General features: G+C 51.4%; 1 protein-coding gene across 6 annotated transcripts in view; it reads left to right on the forward strand.

Moving 5' to 3' along the window:
• The window catches only part of BRD4 (bromodomain containing 4), a 61,684-nt gene that overhangs the window by 24,987 nt on the left and 12,632 nt on the right, over positions 1–24,065 (forward strand). For 3 of the 6 annotated variants that reach the window (XM_085214827.1, XM_085214832.1, XM_085214828.1), the window contains exons 3-13: positions 1,774–1,890; positions 3,124–3,442; positions 4,642–4,779; positions 7,297–7,432; positions 8,739–9,022; positions 9,974–10,333; positions 11,548–11,676; positions 15,703–15,912; positions 17,131–17,330; positions 18,392–18,693; positions 19,428–19,538. In XM_085214827.1, the coding sequence (XP_085070953.1) occupies positions 1,871–1,890; positions 3,124–3,442; positions 4,642–4,779; positions 7,297–7,432; positions 8,739–9,022; positions 9,974–10,333; positions 11,548–11,676; positions 15,703–15,912; positions 17,131–17,330; positions 18,392–18,693; positions 19,428–19,538 (2,209 nt within the window). In that variant the 5' untranslated portion in view covers positions 1,774–1,870. The remainder of the gene's footprint in view (positions 1–1,773; positions 1,891–3,123; positions 3,443–4,641; positions 4,780–7,296; positions 7,433–8,738; positions 9,023–9,973; positions 10,334–11,547; positions 11,677–15,702; positions 15,913–17,130; positions 17,331–18,391; positions 18,694–19,427; positions 19,539–24,065) is intronic. The other 3 variants (XM_085214830.1, XM_085214831.1, XM_085214829.1) reach the window with 2 other exon arrangements.

Genomic DNA, 24,065 nt, shown 5'->3' on the forward strand with positions numbered 1-24,065 from the left:
TTAGATTGTCCCTTAATCTTTAGTTTATGTGTTATACTACATGTTATATAGTCTTAGGTTATCCCTTAATCTTTAATTTATGTGCTATAATACATGGTTATGGCTTCGATTGTCCCTTAATCTTTAGTTTATGTGTTACAGTATATGCTATATGGGTTTAGATTGTCCCTTAATCTTTAATTTACGTTATACTACATGCAATATGGGCTTCGATTGTCCCTTAGTCTTTAATTTATGTTATAGTACGTGTTCTGTGGGCTTAGATTATCCCTTAATGTTTAATTACGTGCTATAATACATGGTTATGGCTTCGATTGTCCCTTAATCTTTAGTTTATGTGTTACAGTATATGCTATATGACCTTAGATTATCCCTTAATCTTTAATTTACGTTATACTACATGCAATATGGGCTTCGATTGTCCCTTAGCCATGTTTTATGTATTACAGTGCTGTGCTGCACGTTATGTAGGCACAGGTAACAGCTCACCCCATAGCTCATGTATTATAGCACCCTATTACTTATTATATGGGAACAAATAACGCGTTGCTCTCTGGTTTCTGTATCACAGTGCTGTGTTGCTCATTATATAGGGATAGGTTATCACTTAATCTATAGATTATGTATCACAGTGCTGTGTTGCTCATTATATAGGGATAGGTTATCACTTAATCTATAGATTATGTATCACAGTGCTGTGTTGCTCATTATATAGGCATAGGTTATCACTTAATCTATAGATTATGTATCACAGTGCTGTGTTGCTCATTATATAGGCATAGGTTATCACTTAATCTATAGATTATGTATCACAGTGCTGTGTTGCTCATTGTATAGGGATAAAGCACATTGCTCCATGTCTTAGTGCTGTATTACATATTGTATAGGGACAGGTTATACTTTATTCTATACTTTGTGTGTATTACAGTGCAGTACTGCCTGCTAATATAGATTATATAGGCAGAAGGTACCTTAATCTCTATTTTATCGTAGTTTAGGTGTTACAGTGCCATATTGCAGGTTATGTAGGCATAAATCATACCTTATTCTATAGTTATAAGGTACCTTAATCTCTATTTTATCGTAATTTAAGCGTTACAGTGCCATATTACAGGCATAAATCATACCTTATTCCATACCTTACTCTGCATCCCATGTATTACAGTGATACACTGCATGTCACAGCAATATGTTACACGTTGTGCAGCACCCACTTGCAGTTCACACCTCCCTTAGGGTGTTTCCTGTAGCTCTGGGTCTCCCTTACTGGTGGGAGAGCTGAGGAAGGAGGGAGGGTGGTTTATGTGCAGCTCATCTGCTTGGAACAGGTCCCAGGAAGAGCTGCTGGGATGCTCCGGGCGGACAGAAAGACAGAAGGAGGGCGGAAGGTGGGGCTGGAAGTGATAGCAGCCTGCCTGGCGCTGGGGCTGAGTGCAGCAGGAAGGAATTACAACGTTCAGGACCTGCTTTATTAACAAAAATCCTCGGCTTCCTCTGACCTTCAACTCTCGGAGGGCTGTTGCGATAGGGAGCGAAGGGAGAAGAGCTGGTGGTGGGTCTGGAGGTGATGGATCGGAGGAGGAACCCCCAGCAGCAGCACCCAGCCCTCACTTCTGCTTGCAGAGACCCAGAGGTGTCTGCAGACCCCTTTTGCTTCGCTCAGAGCCAGGGCTGGACCTCTGCCGTGTGCCACAGACAGAATCGACGGAGGTGCCTTCGTTTCTGATGCCTCCCACTGATGCCTCAGATTAATTGCTTTGTTTGTTTCATCAGATACACTATCTAAAGGCATTTGTGCCTGAAGCCACGGAAGATAGATGGACAAGCCAAGCAACTTCTGACCCTGCATCATTTTCTGGGGCAAAATTGTATGGCAATGTATCCTACAAGGTAACGTAGCCCCTGCAGTGAGTACAGAGGATTCCTTTTGCTTGGCCACCAGTTGTCACACAGGGAAGGGCCCTCATGCCCCACATCCCAGCCTCAGCTCAGCACAGCTCGGAGGCAAAGTTGGAGGGATTTGGCAAGGAGAAAATCCACACTGCATCCCAGATCACGTTGTGTGTGAGGTCGCTGCGTTAACGGGGGAGAAAAGCAGCGCACGACAGAGCTCAGGTGTTTGCCAGCACCTCGGCACAAACGGGGCATCCCGGGTGGCACAGGGCTGAGAACACAGCTCTCAGACAGCTGGAAAAGCACCCTGCGGCCCCAGGGGCTGTGCCAAAGGGCTGCTGGTGCCTCCCTCACTTTCCCCGGGTATCATTTGAACAGCAGAGCTTCCACTGAACTCAGACTTTGCACCAAACTGCATTGTTGTCTTTAATGCTAAGCTTCAGCGTGCTCCGTTTGGGTGAAAACAGCCTGAAAACAGTGAGGGACCAACAACACAGCTTTGGGGTGAGCTCAGTCGGTCAGGGTGTGAGTTCATGGTCAGGACTTGGTTCCCATTGCTTAGGAAGGCGGGCAGGCTGAGTTAAGCCCTGGAACAACGCCTCCGAGTCGACAGAAACGCGTTGTTATCAATTTCTTGGCCTTCGGGATGATGTTGGAGTTACCTGCCAAAAGCAGGGGGGTCTGCGTGGTTGTGGGATGCGTGGTTGTGCTGCGTGGTTCCTCTGATGTGCTGCAGGAGCTCCACGCTCAGCTAAAGGAAGGAATTTAGCATCACATTTGGGGGGAGCTGGCGTGGTGGGGGGGCAGCTGCAGTGCTCCGATGGACCGAAGTGAGATGAACGCCTCTTGTGCTCCTCCGGGTGAACCAAACCTTTGGTTTTTAGCCGGAGCTGAAGCTCTGCGCCCACAGCTCCGCTCCTTTGAGCCTCCTTTGCCCCCTAGCAAAGTCCCTAATGGAGCAGGTTGAGCAGATGAGGTGAGAACGAGGCTGGAACCAGCGCTCCCTATGGAGCTGGGTGAGGCAGCACACGGCCTCACAACACCCTTTCTTGCCCCGGGGTGCAGAATCCTGGCACAGTTTGGTCGCTGTGCTCCCTCACACGCTGCACCCGTGTCCTTAAGGCTTGCAAAACACAGAGCCAACCTCAGCAAACCCACCCGCTTCTTTGTAAGCAGCGCCCAGCCCTTAAAGCAAAGCCGGGAGTCACCCATCCCTTTTCTCTCTTGCAGGGTGTCTGGTGAGGAATGCAATGGGATCAATAGCATGTCTGCAGAGAGCGGCCCCGGGACGAGACTGAGAAACCTGCCAGTGATGGGCGACGGCCTCGAAGCCACCCAGATGTCGACAGCGCAGGCGCAGGCGCAACCCCAGCAAGGCAGCACCGTCGGCGTCAACCCCCCACCCCCAGAGACCTCCAACCCCAACAAACCCAAGCGGCAGACCAACCAGCTGCAGTACCTGCTCAAAGTGGTGCTCAAAACGCTATGGAAGCACCAGTTTGCGTGGCCTTTCCAGCAGCCCGTGGATGCTGTCAAGCTGAACCTCCCCGTGAGTAGACGTGGGGGTTTTTTTTTCCCCAGTGGGAGGAAGGAGGGGGCGGGCGTTTGTGCCAGAGGAAGTCTTTAGGAAGGAGGTGCTGAGGCTTTGCTGAGTTGTTCTGCTGATGGTTTGGCTTTAAGGGTGACAGAAACCCAGAGCCATCGGGGTTGGAGTCCGGAGCTTCCCCTGTTCCATCCTCCCCAGAGCAATTCCCTGCAGTGTCCAGGTGGGCTTGGAGCTCCCCAGAGAAGGAGACAAAACCACTTGTCTGTTCCAGGGCTCTGTCCATTGAAATCCCATTAAAAATGACCCTGAACAAATTGTGCCACACGTCAGCTTTCCTCTTAGGAAAAGCAGAAAAGCACCCATGTCCTCAGACACCCAGGAATGGGGACAGGAGCTCCAGTCGGGCTGTGGCCCGGCACAGCTGATACTTTGGGTTCCAATTCACATTTTGGGGTCTTTTAGAACACTCTCAAAGCAGTGAGGGCTCTGGGGGCTCTGTTTCTTTGGCTTTTCCATGCTGATGGTGCTCTGGTTCTTCCTGTGGGCGTGGAGGTGGAACAGAGGGAGCCCTTTCCAGCAGTTCCCCATCTGCCCTGAGCTGGGGAGCTCAGCACTGAGCCCAGTGCTCCAGATGGGGCCTCCCCAGCTCAGAGCAGAGAGGAGATGAGCAGTTCTCCATGATACAACACCTGAGCTGTTGGATTTCTTGGCAGCAGAACCCCATAGACAAGCTTTGCTTCTATAGCAACGGCATTTCCAATCCTCCCTTTCAAACCACGACACCTAAAAATAGCAGCACCTTCCTTTCTATTATCTGGATGCCTTTAAGAGGCTGAAAGCGAATCTTATTTCCTCCCTTCTCCACGTGTGGCTGCGTGGGGTGCACGACCTCAGGCTCAGTCGTTCCAAGTTGGATTTTGTAGCCATTGCTCAGCCCCGTTATGATCCCACACAGCCAACATTGATGCTGTGGCACTGAGAGGGGAATCGCACAAAAGCCCCGAGGAGAGCACAGCATCACCCCTCGCCTTTCACCACTCACCTTTTCCTGCTGTGTCCCGTGGGGTTTGCCCAATAAATGACAGCAGAGGGGCTCACAGAGTGGTCGGGGGGGGGGTGTTTGGATCCTCTTGGAGCTGAGTTTGGGGGATCCCATCCTTATCTCTGTGCCTCACTGACCTGTGCCTCTCTGCCCTCTGCAGGATTATTATAAGATAATTAAAACGCCGATGGACATGGGAACAATAAAGAAACGCTTGGAGAATAACTACTACTGGAATGCTCAAGAATGTATCCAGGATTTTAACACGATGTTTACAAACTGTTACATCTACAATAAGGTATGATGAGCTCCTGTGTGTTTTCAGAAGGGTTCTGCTGTTCTCGTACAGGCTCGGTAGGTCTGGTGTGTTGTTTGTAGCTCTGTGAAAAGCCAAATTGTGGCTGTGTGCTTTGGAGCTCGTAACCCTGATGTGGGGAAAAAACAGTGCTGCAGAGAGCAGTGCCTGGAGCGGCGTCCTGCCCGGCTCTGCTTCATTGCACTGCAGAAGATTCCCCTCCAGACAGCAGCAAGATCCTGGAAAGCACTTTATAAACAGTTGTGGAACCACCTGGGGTGCAGGGAGGGGATGTGGAATGTCAGGGAGTGCTGCATTCGCCACGGATGGACTGGGAAAAGGAGCTGAGCGTCAGCGCAGCCTTTGGGTGCTCTGCAAAGATGGGAAAGCACCAAATTGGCAGAGGCTGTGCCAGGAAGATGCTGCTCGGAGCTGGAGGTGCTGCAGAGCCATCTCCTCGTCTGCCAAGGAACCAGAGAGCAACAGTCACCAATGGAGAGTTTGCTGCTGTCCTCAGAACAGCAGCCAGCACAGCGTTCCTGCAGCCCTGCCCCAATTCAGCCCCGTCTCAGCTCCTGCCCTCCCTGTTCCTCCCAGCTCTTCTCCATGGTGCTTCGCCCTCGCCCCATTTGACCATGTTCTCCTCCTCCTCCTCCTTCCTCAGAAATGTTCTCCTCCTCTTCCTCCACTCAGAAACGTTGCACAAGACCCAGTTTGTTCCAGATGTGTTGTTCCAGCTAGATTGCCACTAGCTGAAGTGCTGGCAGGCAGCTCCGTGGTTCCTTTCCTCCACTCCTCGCTCCCCAAAGTCTCTTCTTCTCCCTCAAAGCTCCTCCTTCATGCCCACAGTGACCACTTCCCGAGGTTTGCACTCCCTCTTTAAGCCACAATAACTTCAGGCCTCAGCAGGCACTGCTCGTTACTGCAGATATTTGAGTTTTATTTGGGTTTTACATTCTTGTCTTGTCTTGTTCTGGTCCTTCAAAGTAATGCCCATGGCCTTTGCCTTCTCTGCTTTGAGCCAACACAGTGCAACTGGAATGAAGCTCTGAAGGCTTCAGACCATCCGTGTCTGCATTATTTGCTGCCACATTCCCACATTTTCCCCATTTTCCCACTGCAGTGCCTTCCCATGGCTTTCTCCCTCACCATTCCCAGTTCTCCGTTCTCTTCGTGTACTCCAGAAATGGGTTTTGGACCACGCAGAGCCTGCAGACTGTCACCATTTCTCATCTTCCATCAGTCCTGGCTCTCGTTGGGTTGTTGGATGCCCTCCTTCGCTGCGAAACAAAGCAGAAAGCCTTCAGAGCAGCTGCCAGGCCTTGTTGGTGCCTTTTGCATTGGATTCCTTGCCAATTCTTCCCGTTCTCATCATTTCCCGTCGTGTTTCGGAGCAAACATCCAGCCCTGTGCCATGCAGTCATGCCAATTAATTCAGAGCTCATCAATGAAGTCTTGATGTCCATCGTTTGTTCCCACCTGCGCCGCTGCAGAGCACTTCCAAAGGATGCATCCTCTCACCACCATCCTTCACACCTTCCTTGACCTTTGCAAGTGGAGCTTCCTCCTCCCAGCCTGCGAGGACTGGCCTTGTGAAGGTGTTGACCTCTCCCATGCCCACAGGCCGTCCTCCTCCTTTTCCTTCCCCGGTGCATGGGAAGCATTTCCTTGAGAGCTCATGCTGTCGTCTTCCATCTTCCTCCCACGTGGATGCTGTGCTGAGGGATGCAAAGTCAGGGGGAAATGAGAGCCTGTAAGGATCCTGAGTCTTCTTCTTGTGGAATGACAGCATGGCTTGGGTTATAAGGAGCCTTGGAGGTCACAGAACCATGGAGTGTTGGTCTGGAAAGGACCCTAAAGATCACAGAATGATACGTTGGGCTGCATTGGGAGAGTCCACAACGGTGACAGAAGCATAGGATGATGGAATGGCCTCGGGCACCTCCAGGGATGGAGCACCCACAGCTCTGGGCAGCAGTGCCAGCGCCGCACCGCCCTCACAGTGAAGAGTTTCCACCTCATTTCCCACCCTTCCCCTCTTTCTCCTCCTTCTTCCATCCAGAAAACAGCAGCACTGCCTGCACTGATCAGCGTGGCTCAGTTTATTCTGCCATCAGCCATTATGTGCCATGCACAGCTCCTTGCCCATCGTCTCTCCGTGCCTTTATAAGCACTTCAGGACAAGGACTCTTCCACGTATTGTGTGCTCAGCACGGCTGTGTGCCAGTGGAAACAGTGCAAAGAAAGATCACAGTGTACAAAAGCTACGGGAGTCGCAGAGCTGGGAGATGATAAGGGTTACAGTTTGCAGTCAGAGCTCCACATCCCACCCGTGCCTCACAAAAAACTGCTCCAAATTGCTCCTGTTTCATTTTTAATTTGTCTTTATGATTAAATTTGGTGTTAAATGGAGAAAAAAGCGCAGGCAAAATCTTCATGGCGATCTTGGTTTGTTAGGAGTATAGCAATCCTTTTTGTAGACATGTGCCTTGCCTGATTTATTCTCTCTTATTCCTCCAGCCAGGAGATGACATAGTCTTAATGGCAGAAGCTCTAGAAAAGCTCTTCCTGCAGAAAATCTCCGAAATGACGCAGGAAGAAACTGAAATCGTTATCGCCCAGACAAAAGGGAGAGGACGCGCACGGAAGGAAGCAGGTATGGCACTCAGCCACAGTTGGGGGCTGGTACTGGGGCCAGGCATGGTCAACATCTCCACCAGTGAGCAGGGATGGAACGTGTTTGGTGGTGGCACAGAGCTGGGAGGGGTGGCTGCCATCACAGTAGGGTTCTACACCTGTGGAGGAACAACCGCACGCATCCGTCTGGGTTGGGGCTGAGCTGTGGAAAGGAGCTCTGTGGGGAAGACCTGGGGGTCCCGGTGGCCAACGGTTGACCAACAGTTGACCATGAGCCAAGTGTGTCCTGGTTGCCAGTAGGGGCCAGTAATGGTCAACGGGTTGACCAGTGGTTGACCAACAGTTGACCGTGAGCCAGCAGTGTGCCCTGGTGGCCAAGAAGGCCAACGGTGGCCGACAGATTTACCTGTGGTGGCCGACAGGTTGACCAGCAGTAGAACATGGGGCAGCAGTGTGTGCCCAGTGCTCCTGTCTTGTCACTGGGGACCACCAAACGCAGCCCAGCCCCATCCTCCTTGCCCCCCACCCTTGGGATATTGAGCAGCACTGACCAGCTCCCTCTCAGCCTTCTCCTCCCCAGCTGCACAGCCCCAGGGATCTCAGCCTGTCCCCACCAGGAGGTGCTCCAGGCCCCCAGCATCTCTGCAGCCTCCGCTGGGCTCAGTTCCCCGTCAGCCCTGAACTGGGGAGCCCAGCACTGGGCCCAGTGCTCCAGATGGGGCCTCCCCAGTGCAGAGCAGAGGGAGCAGCACCTCCCTCACCCAGCTGGCCACGCTTTGGGCAGTGCATCCCAGGCTTCTGTTGGCCTTCTTGGCCACCAGGACACCCTGCTGGCTCGTGGTCAACTACCAGTCAACCACTGGTCAACCCGTTGGCCACCATTGGCCTTCATGGCCTTCAGGGCACACTGCTGGCTCGTGGTCAGCTGTTGGTCAACCACTGATCACTCGGCCACTATTGGCCTTCCTGGCCTCTAGGGCACACTGCTGGCTCGTGGGCAGCCATTGGCCACTAGGAAATCTCCTAGAAGAAAAAAGAGAAGAGAGGAGGATGCCTTGGGGCTGCTCCTTGCTCCTTTCCTGGAGCGGTTTCGGTAGGTGAGGTCCTGGGCTTTGTCACCATCTCACCCAACAAGATGTAGAGCTCTCAGTGAGGAAAACGTGAGGAGTGTTTGTCCCTGACAGGTTGCTCAAGAACAGGCTCTGCAAAGCATTCATTATCTAATGAGCAACGCTCTTTCACTCATTACGAAACACTGTTTTCCCGTTAAGCCTGCAGAGAGAGAGGGATTGAGAATCAACACTTTCTTCCTTTTCCTTCCGCAGTGACATCCAAGCCAGGATCATCCACGGTACAGAACACAACCCAGGCCTCGTCCCCAGCCCAGACTCAGGCCCCGCAGCAGAACCTCCAGGCCGCACAGACCACCCATTCCTTCCCTGCTGTCACCCCTGACCTCATCGTCCCGACGCCCGTGATGACAATGGTGCCTCCACAGCCCCCAGTGCCGCCTCCACCGGCCCCCCAGACCCCCGCCCCGCCGGCCCCGACCCCCCAGCCCATCCAGCCTCACCCCCCCGTCATCCCCACACCCGCTCAGCCCGTCAAGGTGAGTGCTTGGGGTGGAGACATCTGCAGTGCTGGGCTGCAGCGCTGGGTCTTTGCCATCAGTTTTGTTTCAGGGCATACGGCCTCCGTTTGGTCAAAAGATTTCCTATTTTTCTTCCTACTCAGAGGGCTGGAGCAGCTCTGCTGTGAGGAAAGGCTGAGGGACCCTTCCAGCTAAACCATACTGTGATCCCATGGTTCCATGATCCTTAAGGTCCCTTCCAACCCAACCATTCCATCATTCTGTGATCTTCAAGGACCCATCCAACCCAACCCATTCCATGGTTCCATGATCCTTAAGGTCCCTTCCAACCCAACCATTCTATGATTATATCATCTTTAAGGACACAACTTAACCAACTCATTCCATATGTTCTGTGATCTTCAGCTTTCCAACCCAATAATTTTATGGTCCTCTGGTCTTTAAGGTCCCTTCCAACCCAACTATTCTGTGATCTTCAAAGACCCTTCCAACCCATTCCAACCCATTCCATGGTTCCGTGATCTTTGAGGTCCCACTCAACATGGTTATTCCATGCTTCTGTGGTCTTTAAGATCCCTTCCAACCCAACCCATTACACAATTCCAAGTTGGGAATTGCTCCCTCCTCTCAACTGAGTAGAGGAGGATCCGTTGGTGACCCCTCTCAGGCACAGTTCAGTCAGACACGATGGATGCTGCCCAGCTTTGCATGGAGCTCATCCCCTCGAAACCTAATTTTTGAGTCCTCCGTGACTCAGGAGCAAACCTCGCCTTGCCCAAGTGAGTCGTGCTCCTGACCTTCCTCTTACAACAGAGCGAATCCACGTGGTTTTCTGCAGAGCTCCTGAAGTCTACGTGGAAATCTGCAGCTCCCAGCCCTTAGCTTGAGTCATCCATGGTGGCAAACCAAAATCACGCCACGGGGAGCCTTGCAGGTTTTGCTAACGGTGATTTCTTTCCTCGATTGCAGACGAAAAAAGGAGTGAAGAGGAAAGCAGACACCACCACACCGACCACCATCGACCCGATCCACGAATCGTCCTCGCTGCCCACCGAACCCAAATCCACCAAGCTGGGCCCACGGAGGGAAAGCAGCCGCCCGGTGAAGCCCCCAAAGAAGGACGTTCCAGATTCCCAACAGCACATGGTAGAAAAGAGCAGCAAAGTGTCTGAGCAGCTGAAGTACTGCAGTGGCATCATCAAGGAGATGTTTGCCAAGAAACACGCGGCCTACGCCTGGCCCTTCTACAAACCTGTGGATGTAGAAGCACTGGGGCTGCACGATTACTGCGATATCATTAAACATCCCATGGATCTGAGCACAATCAAAGTAAGCTCGGTGCTGCTGAGGGGGTCTTGGGGTAGAGGTGTGGATTGCACAGAAAATGAGACGTTTTCCCAGCAGTTTTGCTGTTTGCCAGGAGGGTTTTGGCCTCAGGGTTCCCATACAGTCGCTTTCTCGCTTGCCTGTTGTTGCTGTGCTGACATTTGGAAGCGAAAGAAAAGAAACAAAACAAACCAACAACCCCTCATCCTTCCAGAAGGGCTCTTAGGAAACGCTTGTGGGTTTTCTATAGACAATTTCCATGACTGTCTAAATGTGCTCTGTCTGTTCTTAGCCCAGGAGATGGCCTCAGAGAGCATCAGTCACAGCAGTGAGGGGATGAGACTGAAAACCTTCTCCCTCCCCTTAAAATGAGCCCCTGTGCTTCTGGTGTTCCCTGTTAAGCAGAGGTGATTTGCTCTGCCCAAGGGCTGCAGTCACCGATTCTAAAACCACATCTGCAAAACAATCCACGTTCCCCCCCCCCCCCCCCCCCCAGAAGCATTGAAGTGATGTCTGGAAGTCTTTCCCTTCTTGGCTGTGCGCTCCGTGAGCAGTTTGGCTCAAGGCTGAGTCCCCTTTGGTGCTGTTTGAGGTTGGGTTTATAAGGAGAGGAACCAATCTTCCCTCCCAGCCCTCGCTGCGGTGCCCTGGGTCTGAGTGCAGGGTTCAGCTCATCCCTCTGCAGCGCTGTGATCCGTCTGCCCCATTTCTCTGCCCCTTTGTTTTATTGGTGGGGCTGCAGAGGCAGACGAGGCTTCTTTGCAGAGCGAAGGGCTGTCCTGATGTCCCCCCACCTTAAAACTCTTTGTTTTAATGCCCCGTGGGCACAAATAAGTCTTCCTCAAAGGGAATGTGCTGCACAGAGCTGACCCCGGTGGGTTTTGCTAAGAAATATGTTGGGTCTGTAGAGCTCGAGTCCCATCAGGCGTTCAGTGAGCGATCCCAGCTTGTCCCAGAAGCACCCTGAGGATCACATGCTCCTCCACGCCCCAAATTACCAACAGAGATGCCTGCAGTCTGCTCCATTTATTGCAAACCTGCTGCAATTTGTTCCAGGGAGAAACTCAGTAGGGCTTACAGGCTTCCAAATCCCCACCAGGTGCCACCACGCCGTGTTGGTCCCAACCCTTCATTGCATTTCTGTATTTATGTGCTGAATACACTCTTACCCTCAAGCTTTTTATGGCAGAAAGCTTTTTTTCTCCTCTCCTTTCCAGTCCAAACTGGAGAACCGGGAGTACAGAGATGCTCAGGAATTCGCCGCTGATGTGCGACTGATGTTTTCCAACTGCTACAAATACAACCCTGCTGACCACGAGGTGGTGGCCATGGCTCGGAAGCTGCAGGTAGGGAGCTCAATTATCTTCCCCTGCTATAATTAATCCAGCACGATCGCTGCGTCGTCTGGAAATGACACAAAATTGGTGCAGAGTGGTAAGAAAACGACGGCCCGGTTTGGTTTCATAGCATCTTTTTCCCATCGATTGGTGTTGATTGTGAAGGAGTGGGAGAAAACACAGCGCTCTGAAGGTTCCCTTTCCTCCCCACAACACCTGGAGGGAGCACGGGGGCTGTGCCACCCTCTCAGTGCTGCCATTCCTATTAATTCTGACCCTATTTTCTGCTCTCTCCTGGTTTCTGCAGCACAAAAACTGTCTGTTATTCATGATACAGCTGCAAAAAAACCTGCAGATGTTGAGTGCAGCTCTTAGCAGAGCTCTTCTGGGAAGCAGTGCTGAGCTCTGTGCCTCTCCTGCCTCTGAGCCCCCGAGTTCAGGGCCCTGAAATCACCTCGTGATGCTTCTGTAAAACTGCAGTCAGGTTTGGGCTGGTTTAATTGGAGATAAACGCTCACTGTGTGATCCAAGAGCTTCTTGGAGTGGAACTGGCAGCGTTCTGCACGTTCCCTGTTGCTCTGCTGCACTGCGTGGCAGGTAGACATCCAGAAACCACACTGCTCACCCTCTGGCTGCTCTTGGTCCGGAGGGGAACTTCACAACCACTTCCAGTGCTGTTGTGGAGCGTTCTGCAGGAGCCTGAGACCTCTTTTCTCTCACCCCATCCAATGGGAAAAGCTTTGCTCATTTGTGAAGCTGCTCCAGCAGCACTTGCAACGTGGGGCTGTGCATAAAACTGATTCCTGTCGAAACCAAGTATAAAAACTCTGCTCTGAAGTGAGATACAGATATGAGCAGCTTTACGCAGGGCTGCTGCTGAGGTTTGGAGCCAGGCTGAGATCTCAGGTCTGGACGTGGCTTACTGAGTTCCATCACCACCCACTGTTTTACACACAGCCCCATTTTTCACTTGTCCCAAAAAGTGGCTCAGCGTCAGCCCCCAAAATAAAGCCCAGGTGCCACCTGGTGCTGCTTTGCTGTTGGAAGGAGAGTTTGGAGGAATTTTGGTGCTCCCAGCAGCTCACAGCTGTGCCACTCATTGCCTTAACCTGGTTGGTGTTGGTGCAAGCAAGGACAGGAAGAATCCCTTAATTAGCTCGTTATCTGCTTCTTCGTTAGGGGTTATCTTTCATCAGTTCCCAGTGAATGCACGTGCAGTGCTGAGGATTTTTGCAGTGTTGGGGTTTTTGTCATAACTTCTGAATTGGTTGCAGTGGACTTCACTCAAATGGATCCCGCTCTGCTTTCATAAGGCCTGACCTGAAAGCTGCACAGGTACAGAAATGTGGGGAGGTTTTATTTCTGACCCAGAGGATGCAGAGATGGTGTCTGCCCAGCGTTGGCTGCTGGCGGTAATCAAGCACTGGATTTTCTGGTTCGTGGGAAACAGCAATTAGCTCATCAACGCTCATTAAGTGCAGTGAGTCAGCGCATGGCAGAGGGAGCAGAGCCAGCAATCCAGGCTCCTTCCCTTCCCAACCTTCAGTCCCTGTGCCAGGAGCCTGGAAGAGAATGTGGCATTGCTGCCAGCAGATGGAAGCAGCGCAGCAGCATTACAGCTCCGGAGCAGAGGTGGAGAAATGCAGCCCAGCTCAGGCATGGAGGAAACTCAGAGGTGGCTCTGCAAAGTGCTGGACCCCCACAGGATCCCATGGTGACCTCGAGGATGGGCCTGACCCGATCTTCTGGGAGCTTTTGGGGTGCTGAAGGTGGGAGCTGCATGGAGAGGGACGCTGCTCGATGCCTGGTGGAAGAATCTCTCTCTCTGGGTTGTTGTGCAAGGACTTTGGTGCTGAGATTCACAATAGGGTGGTAGGAGCAAGGCACGTCGAGCTCTGGGTTCTGCACCATTGCTGCACAAGAGGATGGATGGTGACCACAGTCTGAACATCACCCTCTGCTGAGCAGCAGAATTCAGCTGCGTCCCCTCCGGATCCCTCCTTGTGGCTCCTGAAGGAGCTTGGTGACATTGCAGAGCTTTGAAGCATGGGGTTGAGAACATCTTCAGGTCTCTTGGAGCTGCCCGAAGTGGTGGTTTTCCTGCAGGCAGCGCTTGTTCTGTCCTGGGGAACAAAAGGAAAGCAAAATCTTGGGGTGCTCACAACTCCCTGTGTGGGACCCAGAGCTGCTGGACCTGAGAACGTTGCTTCACCCAAAAAAGCACGAGCTGTGAGCACAGCACAGCCTTCATCCCCGCCGTGCTGATAAGGGACACAGGGGGCCTTTCACTGCTCGTCTCCCTGAGGTCTGGACAGAATTGGGAGTTTGTCAGCAGCACAACGACTTCATGTCAGTGGGGTGAGAAGAAGGCAGTTTGGTGTCACTGAGTGGAGGGTGTTGCGTAGGGATGGAAAAGCACAGCCTGCCAACCGCTGCCCTCACCACCAGCACTGCAGCTTTTCAATGGCTCTTTGCCTTCCTTACCTCTACATTTTCCACTTTCATCAAACCAAGATCCCAAATGGATTCAGATTTTCCCCCTTTCATCAAACCAAGGTCCCAAATGGATTCAGATTTCCCCCCTTGATCAAACCAAGGTCCCAAATGGATTCAGATTTCCCCCCATTGATCAAACCAAGATCCCAAATGGATTCAGATTTCCCCCCTTGATCAAACCAAGGTCCCAAATGGATTCAGATTTCCCCCCTTGATCAAACCAGAGTCCCAAACGGATTCAGATTTCCCCCCTTGATCAAACCAAGGTCCCAAATGGATTCAGATTTCCCCCCATTGATCAAACCAAGATCCCAAATGGATTCAGATTTCCCCCCTTGATCAAACCAAGATCCCAAATGGATTCAGATTTCCCCCATTGATCAAACCAAGATCCCACCCTTGATCAAACCAAGATCCCAAACGGATTCAGATTTTCCCCTTTCATCAAACCAAGGTCCCAAATGGATTCAGATTTCCCCCCTCGATCAAACCAAGATCCCAAATGGATTCAGATTTCCCCCCTTGATCAAACCAAGATCCCACCCTTGATCAAACCAAGATCCCAAACGGATTCAGATTTTCCCCTTTCATCAAACCAAGGTCCCAAATGGATTCAGATTTCCCCCCTCGATCAAACCAAGGTCCCAAATGGATTCAGATTTCCCCCCTTGATCAAACCAAGATCCCAAATGGATTCAGATTTCCCCCCCTTGATCAAACCAAGATCCCAAACGGATTCAGATTTTCCCCTTTCATCAAACCAAGGTCCCAAACGGATTCAGATTTCCCCCCTTGATCAAACCAAGATCCCAAACGGATTCAGATTTCCCCCCCTTGATCAAACCAAGATCCCAAACGGATTCAGATTTCCCCCCTTGATCAAACCAAGGTCCCAAATGGATTCAGATTTCCCCCCTTGATCAAACCAAGATCCCAAATGGATTCAGATTTCCCCCATTGATCAAACCAAGGTCCCAAATGGATTCAGATTTCCCCCCTTGATCAAACCAAGGTCCCAAATGGATTCAGATTTCCCCCCTTGATCAAACCAAGGTCCCAAATGGATTCAGATTTCCCCCCATTGATCAAACCAAGGTCCCAAATGGATTCAGATTTCCCCCCTTGATCAAACCAAGGTCCCAAATGGATTCAGATTTCCCCCCTTGATCAAACCAAGATCCCAAATGGATTCAGATTTCCCCCCTTGATCAAACCAAGATCCCAAATGGATTCAGATTTCCCCCCTTGATCAAACCAAGGTCCCAAACGGATTCAGATTTTCCCCTTTGATCAAACCAAGGTCCCAAATGGATTCAGATTTCCCCCCTTGATCAAACCAAGATCCCAAACGGATTCAGATTTTCCCCTTTCATCAAACCAAGATCCCAGCCGGATTCAAGGGGTGGAGGAAACGATCTGCAGCTGACAGCACCGTGCGTGCAGGCGTTGGGTGCTCGGATGGAGCACACGGAGGTGATAACAGCCCGCGCTGTTTTGTGCCCTGCCAACCCCTGCACGAATTTCCATCTCTTTCTGCAGGACGTGTTTGAGATGCGCTTCGCTAAGATGCCGGATGAACCAGAGGAACCGGTGATCCCGGCCTCCTCTCCGGTGGTGGTTCCACCTCCAACCAAAGTGGTTCCCCCCTCGTCCAGCGACAGCAGCAGCGACAGCTCCTCCGACAGCGACAGCTCCTCCGACGACTCCGAAGAGGAGAGGGCGCAGCGTTTAGCGGAGCTCCAGGAGCAGGTAGGGTTCCCCAGGCCGTCCTTCTTGGCCTTTGCCTCGGGCTCGTGGCTTCGTCTGCTTGATTTCCATCAGATGTCAGGAGGGATTTCTTCGCTCAGAGGGCAGTAAGGCCCCGGCGCTGCTGCCCAGAGCTCTGGTGCCCCATATCTGGAGGTGGCCGAGGCTGTGGATGGGGCCCTGAGCTGCTGGGGGGCACTCAGAGATGGCAGGGGTCAGCCTGGGGGGCTTTGGGTGCCCTCCAACCCAACCGAGCTGTGATCCCCTGCCTTTATGATCTTTAAGGACCCATCTGACCCAAACTTTCTGTGGTTTTGGGGTTCTGTAGCCTTTAAGGACCCTTCCAACATCACCCATTCCATGCTTCTGTGATCTTTAAGGACCCATCTGACCCAGACTTTATGTGGTTGTGAACTTCTGTGACCTTCAGGGACCCATTCAACCCTACACGTTGTATGGTTATGTTACCTTTAAGGACCCATTGAACCCAACCCATTCTTTGGTTCTGTGACCTTTAAGGACCCATTGAACCCAACACATTCTATGGTTCTGTGACCTTTAAGGACCCATTGAACCCAACACATTCTATGGTTCTGTGACCTTCGAGGACCCATTGAACCCAACACATTCTGTGGTTCTGTGACCTTCGAGGACCCATTCAACCCAACACATTCTGTGGTTGTGTTACCTTTAAGGACCCTTGCAACCCATGCTAGGATTCTGTAGTTCTCTGACCTTTAAGGTCCCTTTCAACTCAACCCATTTTTTGATTCCATGATATTTAAGGACCCTACAAATGGAAATCATTCTGTGGAGCCACAATTTTGTGATCTTGAAGGTCACATCCAACCCAAACCAGTCCACGGTTCCATGATCTTCAAGGTCTTTTCCACCCCAAGCTCTGCTGTGACTCCGTGGCTCCGTGATCTTTAAGGACCCATCCAACCTACCCCATTCCATGCTTCTGTGATCTTTTAGGACCCTTCCAACCCAGACCCGTGGTTCTGTCATTCAGCTCACAGCTGCAGACCATCTCTTGGTCTAACAGTGAGTTTCAGCTGTAAGAGCTCTCCAACCTGTGGTAGTGAGAGGCTGAGAGGTACAAATAAGCAGTTTTTTTGGGGATGGAAAGGGGGAGGAAAGCATCAAAGAGGTAATTAATGTGGAAGAGATGGAGGTGCTGGGCAAAAGTATCTTGATCTCTGTGTGTCTGCCTCTCAGCTTAAAGCAGTGCATGAACAGCTTGCAGCCCTGTCCCAGCCCCAGCAGAACAAACCAAAGAAAAAAGAGAAGGACAAGAAGGAGAAGAAGAAGGAGAAGCACAAAAAGAAGGAGGAGCTGGAAGACAGCAAGAAGAGTAAAGCCAAGGAACCGCCATCCAAGAAGGCCAAGAAAAGTAACAGCAACAGCAGTACCTCCAGGTCAGCCCTGTTTGTGGTGCGGTCGTCGTGTTTTGCTGCACTGCAGTGCATGACATTTATTCTTCTCCCTCTGATAACTTTGTGTGGGGATCTTGCAAAGCAGCACCCACAGCTTCAGCAGTGCTCACAGCCACCCCTCATCTGGGGCTGCTTTAATTCGAAGGATGGGAGAGAAGAGATCTGGGAATTGGGCCACTGAAGCCCGATCGCCTCTGTTCTCTCCCTCCTGCTTCAGTTGGAGCTGTGGGTTCTGAAGTGAGAGGTCAGGAGCTGAGAGGACCTCCTGCTTAGACTGGGAGGGGATGTTGTGCTTCGCCTGGGGCAAAAAGGAGGGGTTTGGCACATTGGGATGAAAGGAGGAGAGAGGAAAACAAGCAGTGCAAAGCCAAGTGAGGGCTGGAGCTTGGCTCTGTCCTCAGGCCTCAGTGCATCACTTGGTGTGCTCTGGTGTGAGCTCTCGTAGGGAAATAATCCATCTGGGACTCTTCCCTTCCTTCTTCAGTGCTGCTGCCCTGCCTTCACTGAGCACTGCCACCACGGGGGTGCTCTGAGTGGGGTAAATACCTGCAAGCACAGCTGCAGACCTGCCTCCTTGTTTCTCTCCGGCCCGGCAGACATCACGGGGTGTCCTTTGCTCCTGCTGCTGCTTGGGAGAGTGTTTCCCTACAAATGTTGGGTTTTGCTTCTGCCTAAGGGAAGATTGTGCCGCCCCGAGGCCTCGAAGCAGCACAACCCCCTGCATTTCCTGCAGGGAGGTGGGCAGCATTGCTTTGGGCTTTCATCCATCCAAGTGCAGACATACAGAGCTCTACCTGCTGCTGCTCATTTCGGAGAGCTCGTGGCACCCCGTACCCGGGCGTAGCAATGAAATAAGAGGATGAAAGCAGATGTTGGTGTGTGCAGAGCTCCCTGCTGCTCCTCCCTGAGTGCCTGCTGCCGTTCCATGCAGCAGCAGTCGGTGCAGCCACGCTGCTGTAACGCGTCAGAACCGAGCAGCTGCTTTTTGCAAGGTCTCCTCTTTCGGTTGCGTTCCATAATAACGTGTTACAATTGTTCCTAAGTAGTAAGAAGGAGCCTGTGACGGTGAAGAACAGCAAGCCCCCTCCAGCCTACGAGTCTGAGGAGGAGGAGAAGTGTAAGCCAATGTCCTATGAGGAGAAGAGGCAGCTGAGCCTGGACATTAACAAACTCCCCGGTGAAAAGCTGGGCCGAGTTGTTCACATCATCCAGTCGAGAGAACCCTCACTTAAAAACTCCAATCCCGATGAGATTGAAATTGACTTTGAGACATTAAAACCTTCCACGTTACGGGAGCTGGAGAGATACGTAACGTCGTGTTTGAGGAAGAAGAGGAAACCTCAAGGTACCTTTCATCCTCACAGCAGTTTCCCTCGCATTCCAGTGGTGTAGTCCCACCTTTAGGGCTTTTATTGTGTTATTTGGTAAGGAGAGGAGCTGCTGCTCCTCCAGCAAAATGAATGAAGCCCCAGCAGTGTCTGTTAGATCCAGTGGCTCTGGCTCGAAGCCTTCAGTTCTCAGCCTCCCTCTCATGTAAATATTTTCTCCCAAAAGATGTCTGTGTGAAGAGGAGAGGTTAAGAGCAGCCTTTGGTCGGCACGACGTCCTGCAGAACCACTGCTGCTCCTCCTCTCTGCCAACCTGTGGGGCTGGAGGGGCTCTATATGTGCCCCTTTATACCCACCATGGAGCACTTCTTTATCTCGCTGAAACCCTGTGGGTTTGGAGGAGCTCTCCCTGTGGCCATCGCCAGCATGGTGTAAACCCGAGTAGAAAGGAAAGCTGCCCAGATTTGAGGCTTGCTTGGTGCTCTGAGTAAAGCACTGAGGTGGTTTGGCTACAGGGGTACAGCAGAGCCCTGAGCACCTCCCGGGCTGCAGTTTTAATTGGAGTTTAAGCTCTTAAAAAAGGCACCCGTGTCCTTCTTCCTTGGGCCAGCAAGGCAGAGCAGCACCAATAATGACATTTTCAGCATTGAGAGCCCACAGCTGGGCTCGGGGTGGCGGAGAGGAGCACAGTTTGGAGACTCTGGGTTCCTTTCTGTCCCTTTGACCATTTTGTACTGTTGTCTTCTTGCAGCAGAAAAGGTGGATGTAATTGCTGGCTCCTCTAAAATGAAGGGGTTCTCCTCCTCAGAGTCTGAGAGCACCAGCGAGTCCAGCTCCTCCGACAGTGAAGATTCAGAAACAGGTTAGATGCAGCTTATTTAAAGACTCAGTCCTATACCTGTTTTCTGTATAAATAAATATGTTTTCATTACCGGCTTGGTCTTTAATTTTTTGTCTTTGTAATTAAAACCAATATACACAGTGTAGGTGCTGCATGCTGCCCTCCGTGTCCAACTTGGCAGTAGCAATGTTGTCTCTGGCAGTTCTCAAGCACTGCAGGATATTGTCATAAGACTTGCTGAGGTTGGCTGTGGGTGCAGGAGCTGAGCTGCAGTGCGTGCCAAGCTGGCTGTTTGTCTGTCTGAGGACCTAGATGTGTATTTTTAGGAAGCTGCTGTGTTGTCCTCGCGGGAGGCTCGATGTGTTCTCACCAGGAGCGATGTGTCGGAGGAGGAACCTCGTGTTTGTGTAGCAGAGCCTTTTCTAAAAAGCAGAGGGGCGCTGCCAGGGCAGCACTGCGTTGTTCTCCCTTGTGCCCCCTGGACTGGGCTCAGGCTGCTCACGTCCTTCTGGAGTGCTGTGCTTTCCTGTAGCACCCCTTGCTGCCGTTCCCTCCTCGGTTTTGCATCACCAAAGCTCTGTGTGGTCGACTAAAGCTGTTTTCTGTGGCAACTAACTCAGCTTGGAGGTGATACCGGGCTCTTCCCAGCACAGAAATCAGCAGAAGGAACAGGGTTGGTGTGTAGGATAGGAGACGAGCCTGGAGCTGCTTGCATGTGCTTGGGTCTGCATAGGTCTGCATGGGCCTGCTTAGGTCTGTTTGGATCTGTTTGGGTCTGCTTAGGTCTCCTTGGATCTTTGTAGGTCTGCTTAGGTCTCCTTGGATCTTTGTAGGTCTGCTTAGGTCAACTTGGATCTGTTTGGGTCTGTTTAGGTCTCCTTGATTCAACATAGGTCTCCTTGGATCTACGTAGGTCTCCTTGTCCTGCTTAGATCTACTTGGATCTATTTGGGTCTACGTAGGTCTCCTTGGATCTTTGTAGGCCTCCTTAGGTCTGCTTAGATCTATTTGGGCCTATTTGGGTCTATGTAGGTCTCCTTTGGATCTTTGTAGATCTCCTTAGGTCTGCTTAGGTCAATTTGGATCTGTTTGGATCAACTTGGATCTATTTGGGTCTACGTAGGTCTCCTTGGATCTATGTTGGTCTCCTTGTCCTGCTTAGATCTATTTGGGTCTACGTAGGTCTCCTTGGATCTTTGTAGGCCTCCTTAGGTCTGCTTAGATCTATTTGGGCCCATTTGGGTCTATGTAGGTCTCCTTTGGATCTTTGTAGATCTCCTTAGGTCTGCTTAGGTCAATTTGGATCTGTTTGGATCAACTTGGATCTATTTGGGTCTACGTAGGTCTCGTTGTGTCTTACTAGGCCTCCTTAGGTCTGCTTAGATCTATTTGGGCCTATTTGGGTCTATGGAGGTCTCCTTGGATCTATGTAGGTCTCCTTGGGTCTGCTTAGGTCAACTTGGATCTGTTTGGGTCTGCGTTGGTCTTCTTGGATCTACTTGGATCTGTGTAGGTCTACTTGGATCTACGTACATCTACTTGGGCTGCTTGGGTCTTCTTAGGTCTACTTGGACCTCTGTGGGCTATTTGGATATTTGTAGGTCTACTGGAGTTTGCTTAGGTCTCCTTGGATCTACGTAGGTCCACGTGGGTCTCTGCAGGTCAACTTGGGCCTGCTTAGCTCTACCCGGCAACCTCTAAAGAGCCCCAAAACCCAACAGAAATCCTCTCACCTTGAGTTCTTTTCACAGGAACCCCACAACTCAGGGTTCCTCTCCTCTATTCTTCCTCCGAAACAACCCACGTTGGCAGCGCTTCCCTTCAGTGCTCCAGTTTTGAAGGATTCGTGTGTCTGGGATAACGCTGCCGTCTGCTGTCTTTACCATGGCGTGGAGGTTGCATGCTTTTCCCTGCTTTCACGTATTTTTAATAGGATCTGGCTTGTTTTTAAGGAGCTGTAAAGGCTTTGCGACGCGTAGCGGTGAGCAGAGCGGCAGTGACTGTCGGGGTGTTGTGTGGCAGAGAGGACAGAAGTTAGAAAATGGCTTTATTTTGCTAAAATCCATCGGTGGAACCACCACCGTAGGTCACAGATGGGACAAAAGCAAAAAAAAAAACCAACAAAAAACTCTTGATTTTGCTGAAATTGCTGAAATTGCAGAGGTTCAGGTGGAGGTCCTGATGGGGCCGTCCCCACCCCAAGGTGGTGTTGTCCCCTTTCCATATGAAATGGGGAATAAAAGTTGACCCAAATGGACCAGCAAAGCACAGCTCTGTGCTCCAAAGAGCTTCAGATCATGGTGTGAATGGGGCTCAGGTTGTGGGGCTGACCCCACTGAGCCCCCTGGTCTGATTCCTTGTAGGGCCCCACTGAGCCCCAAAAACGACCTGATGGGAACTGGGGCTCATCCCCACGTCCCATGGCTGTGCTGCTCCCCCCAGCCTAATTAACTAGGGCTAATTGAGATACTTGCTTGCAGAGCAACACCCCACCTCGGTGGGCTGCTCTCTATAACCAAACCAGCGCTGATTGTACCAAAAATGCACTTTTTTTGACCCAAACTGGTGACAGTGCCCTAAATACGGAGGAGCAGAGGAAGAGGGAGCATTAACTTGCAGATAAAAAAAAAACCCAAACCTTTGGATTTAGGAGAAAAACTTTCACAGAGCTGCTCGCTCCCACTCATTAATTGAGTTAATTGATTAATTGCTGCATAGCTGTGCCATCAGCTCTGGGTGGTGACGTTGTTGTCACTGTGCTAAAAGCAGCAGAGCAGTCGATGCCAGAGCATGCAAGCAACACTGGATCCGTGAGCACCATAAACTATAATTAATTGCAATTAATTAATTGCCGTTGCAGTGCTTCGGGAGCTGCTGGTGGGGTTCACTGCCAGCACTCTCCTGTTGCATTTTGCACCCCAGTTGTTTCTCACGCGTTTTTCTTTCTTTGCAAAGAACTGTTTGCAGCTGGGAGTCTTGTTCTTAATTCTGGCACTGCCTTCTTCCCTGCAAACCCCTGTGGTGGTGCTGGGAAAGCTTCAAAGAATTCCCCCACACCCCCCAAAAAAAAAAACCCAACCCCAAATCGGAGCTTTGCCTTCAGCTCTGCCAAAGCAGTGCTGCAGAACCAGAGGGTTTTTCCGGTCGAACTGGTTGTAATTAACACCTGGCTGCATGCAAATGGCCCCGAGCTGCTGGCACACACCCAGGCTTTCAGATCTGGCTTTATTTTTTTGGAATCCCCCACAGTTTGGGGTGTGTGTGTTCTGAATGCCATCCAAACCAAAGGGAAAATGTGCTTTGCTCGACGCAGGTGGAGCGGTTTGAGAGTTTGCATTGGGTTTTATTGGGGAGGAACCCAGCACAGAGCTGCTGTGCTGGGTCAGATCACCAATGCTGGGGTCGGTGATGCGGGGCTGTGCTTGGGGCTGTGCTTGGGGCTGTGCTTGGAGCTGTGCTTGGAGCTGTGCTGTGCTTGGGGCTGTGCTTGGGGCTGTGCTTGGGGCTGTGCTGTGATTGGGGCTGTGCTTGGGGCTGTGGAGCTGTGCTTGGGGCTGTGGAGCTGTGCTTGGGGCTGTGGGGCTGTGCTTGGGGCTGTGCTTGGGGCTGTGGAGCTGTGCTTGGGGCTGTGCTTGGAGCTGTGCTCTCTGTCCATAGAAGGGGCAGCTGGGTGCCCTGGGTTCAGTGCTGGGATGCTCCATGCTCTCTGCTTGCTGCCGTCCATTCGTGCTGCTTGGTGTCGGAGAGTCCACTCAAATTGTTCTGCTCACAGCTCAGCTTTCCTTTTTGTTTCAGGGAGGAATTTGTGCTGGTTTTTGTTTTTTTTCTTCCCCTTTGTGGGTTAAGTTTCTCTGTCCAGTCGCTCGTTTTTGTACCATGAGCCATTTCCACGCTGTGTTTGCTGTGCTGAAGCTTTGGGGCACGTGTCAGCCCTATTTCCCAGTGCTTGTATCCCACTCTCCCTCAGCTCAGAAAAGCCCCAAATCCCTCCAGCTCTTCCCATGGCTGTTCTTCGTGTTCCAGGTGCTTCTCTGAAGGCTCTGGGTGGTTAAAATGGATTCAAGCAGCCATGGGGAGCGCTGTGGGTCGGGATAAGCACAAACTGAGCCCCATTTTGGGGGCAGAAATGGGGGCACGGGTGAATAATGCACATCACTTTGGGTGCTACCACCCACCCAAAGCACCCCTTCCCATCCCATTGCTTTTCTACCCAGGGAAATTATCTTCATAAGCAATAGGAGATTGATAGAAAGCTGTTTGTTTTGCTGTTGTTTTCCCAATTCTGCTCTCCTGGAGCCAGTTGTTAACGAGTTCCCCCGGTCTGTGAGCGCAGGGAGGGTGGGATTGTGCTCTGGTTGGGATTTCACTGCGTCCTTCTCCGGCAGACTTGTAATTCTAGCTTCCTCCAACGGCACCAATGTGAACCGTTTGAAAGTTGGAAGGAATTTGACCAAGAATGGACTCTTTTTTTTTTTCCTACCGTTTTTACTCAGATTTCTCCCTCGTAGTGGTTGGTACAAATCTGTTCTCATATTTTGTCTGCATGCT

This window comes from Meleagris gallopavo, chromosome 34 (genome assembly GCF_905368555.1).
Source record: "Meleagris gallopavo chromosome 34, MGAL_WU_HG_1.1, whole genome shotgun sequence".
NCBI lineage: Eukaryota > Metazoa > Chordata > Aves > Galliformes > Phasianidae > Meleagris > Meleagris gallopavo.